Source organism: Juglans microcarpa x Juglans regia, chromosome 2D (assembly GCF_004785595.1).
Source record: "Juglans microcarpa x Juglans regia isolate MS1-56 chromosome 2D, Jm3101_v1.0, whole genome shotgun sequence".
NCBI classification, from domain to species: Eukaryota; Viridiplantae; Streptophyta; class Magnoliopsida; order Fagales; family Juglandaceae; genus Juglans; species Juglans microcarpa x Juglans regia.
Genome location: NC_054596.1, coordinates 22,069,208 through 22,071,841, shown reverse-complemented (window position 1 = coordinate 22,071,841; position 2,634 = coordinate 22,069,208). Strand labels below are relative to the sequence as shown.

The window sequence follows — 2,634 nt, the reverse complement described above, 5'->3', positions numbered from 1 at the left end:
ATAAATACAGACTGATTATATAAAAGATTAATTTTTAATAATAGATCACACTCTTTTTTAAAGTAAGCGACGCTTGCACAACTTCAATACTCTAATTAATTCAATAGCCCTTCCAAAATCCCATGTTCTGATCATCATGCATCATGTCCCAAAGCATGCAGCTTTCATGACCGTTGAGTGTCTCACATGGCGCGACGTGTAAATCATAGCCGAGAAAACAACTAGAAACGCCTATCAACTTTATTACACGTACCCAAATGCCAGCCAAGCTAGATTTTTATAACATTTCCCTACTGTCATTGCATTTTGCATGCTCTACAACGGTCACCTGTACTCCTAACCAGCCTCTCTTTATAAATTTATCTATCCCTCACTGATCCACCCTCATTCTTATCGCGCCTCTCTCTCTCTCTGTCTCTCTCATTGCAGGCACAATTTGCATTCTGATCTTATAATTTGAGCGATTGTAGTTTGAGGGTCTCGCGAAATGGAGTCTATGAGAACGGGATTTCTAATTGGGTTCTTGTTTGTGATACTGATGGCTTTTCTTAGCTCATCTCAAGCTTACAAATTCTTCGTTGGTGGCAAAGATGGCTGGGTTTTAAACCCTCCTGAGAACTACAATCACTGGGCTGAAAGAAATAGGTTTCAAGTCAACGATACTCTCTGTAATTAATCTCCTCTCTCTCACCATATAAACATATATATATATATATATATATCTTATCAGCATCAATAATATTTTGTTTCCTGACATTAGTGCTTTTATCTTATTTCTGAGTTCTCCGTTCTCAATATTCTTTGTTGGATTTTGGCTGGTGCAGTTTTCAAATACAAGAAAGGATCTGACTCAGTCTCGGTCGTCACAAAGGACCGTTACAATTCATGCGACAACACGAACCCTATACAGTCTTTCACAGAAGGCGACTCAGTCTTCAAGTTTGATCGTTCCGGCCCATTTTACTTCATCTCCGGCAGTGTTGACCATTGCCAAAAGGGTCAGAAACTCGTCGTCGTCGTCTTGGCCGTGCGGAACAAAACTCGCCACGCGCCTCCGCCTTCTCCTTCTCCAGCCGCTGACACTCCAGCATTGCCTCCTACGGCAGCGACCCCGGAAGGTGAGTCACCGCGTAGTGGGGCTCCAGCACCTGATCAGAGTCCGTCAGATATTCGGGATGCTCCGGCACCACTTCCATCGGGAAAATCTAGTGCAGTGGCGGGTTGTAGAGTTTTTTCAGTTGGGTTGGCTTTGGTTATCAGTATTGGGGTGAATGTTCTTTTGAGAAGCTTTGTGTGAATCGTTGATTAGAGGCTATATCTATGGAAAGCATAATATAATTATTGGAGTCACAGAAGAAATCTAATTTTGTTTGGATGTTCAATGTCGCATTATTTTCATTGATCTTATGAGTAATATAAATACTTTTCTGTCTCAATAATTCAGTTTTAGATTTACATTATTATTCTTTAGAACGTAGACATCTTCTTTTATCTCCTATCAATACTACAAGAAATATAGTCTTTTTTTACGAATTTTTTTTTTCAAGATATACATTCGTGGCAAATAATTAGCAAATGACATGAATTGATCGTGGGAAAAAAAAATGCCCTTTTACTAGGGGAGAAGCACAATATTTTGAGGGTTAAAAACTTCTTTGCGGCAAAAAAGGGTTTTTTGGCAACTTTTTCTCGTCCCAAATAATATTGCGTGCCCGAATAGAGATTTTCTCTTGGAGTTAATAGTTTTTGCGATGGGATATTTAGCTTTTTGTGGCAATTTTATCTCGCCGCAAATAAACTTCCTTAATTATTTTTTTTAACCTGGGTGATTTGTTGTAGTGCAAGGTGATGTAATATTGCTTATATATTATTTTTTAATTTCTTTTTCTAAAACATAAGAGATTATATAAAGATAATAGAAAGTGTCGCATGATTTACAAAGTAGCATAAAAATAATTAGATAGGTACGTACCACATGATCATTGTGAGGATTTTGTAAATCCATACTGGCCAGTATGGATCGATCGATCTAATTAATTAGTTGTGTATGAAACCTCCAATTTTAGTAAGATTAATTGATGATAGATAGAAAATGAGACTAAAGATTTGGACAAATATCTTATATATAGAAGTATAGAACTAGTATATTAATAAGTATGGTACTGATCAGGTGTTACTTGAAGGTCAAGAGAAAAACATGATATTAGAGAGGGAAAATCTAATTTTTAAAAAGAAAATTAAAAAATTATAGAAAAAAATGAAAAAAAAAATAAAAATCAATGGCCACCCAATGGAACCAACGCGTTGGGTTGTGCGTGACAAGGCGAAACTCAAATCGTGCATATACAATTTTGGGCATGAAGACAGACTAATTAGTACATATATATAATTGTATTCATTCACTTAATGATAATGGCGATAAGGACATTTATAATGATAAACTTACTACCATTTTACTACTTTATAGTGTATTTGAAATTTTTATTTTTTTATTAATTTCTTTTAAATATTTTTTAACATCCTTAATCATTAAGAAAAAATTAAAAAAATATACAACTTTACTAATAGTCACTTTCTTAACCATTAAGTTAAAAAAAAAAAAAAAAGTAGTAGTAAATTATGGGTGGTAGGAAG

The 2,634-nt window shown here is 35.2% G+C and overlaps 1 protein-coding gene across 1 annotated transcript; it reads left to right on the top strand.

Annotated features, from left to right (window-relative positions):
* Nucleotides 1-383: 383 nt before the first annotated feature.
* Nucleotides 384-1,436, top strand: LOC121248718 (early nodulin-like protein 1). Its single transcript, XM_041147262.1, has 2 exons — nt 384-668; nt 825-1,436. The coding sequence occupies exons 1-2, from the start codon at nt 488-490 to the stop codon at nt 1,295-1,297; spliced, it is 654 nt and encodes a 217-aa protein (XP_041003196.1). The 5' UTR covers nt 384-487; the 3' UTR covers nt 1,298-1,436.
* Nucleotides 1,437-2,634: the final 1,198 nt, after the last annotated feature.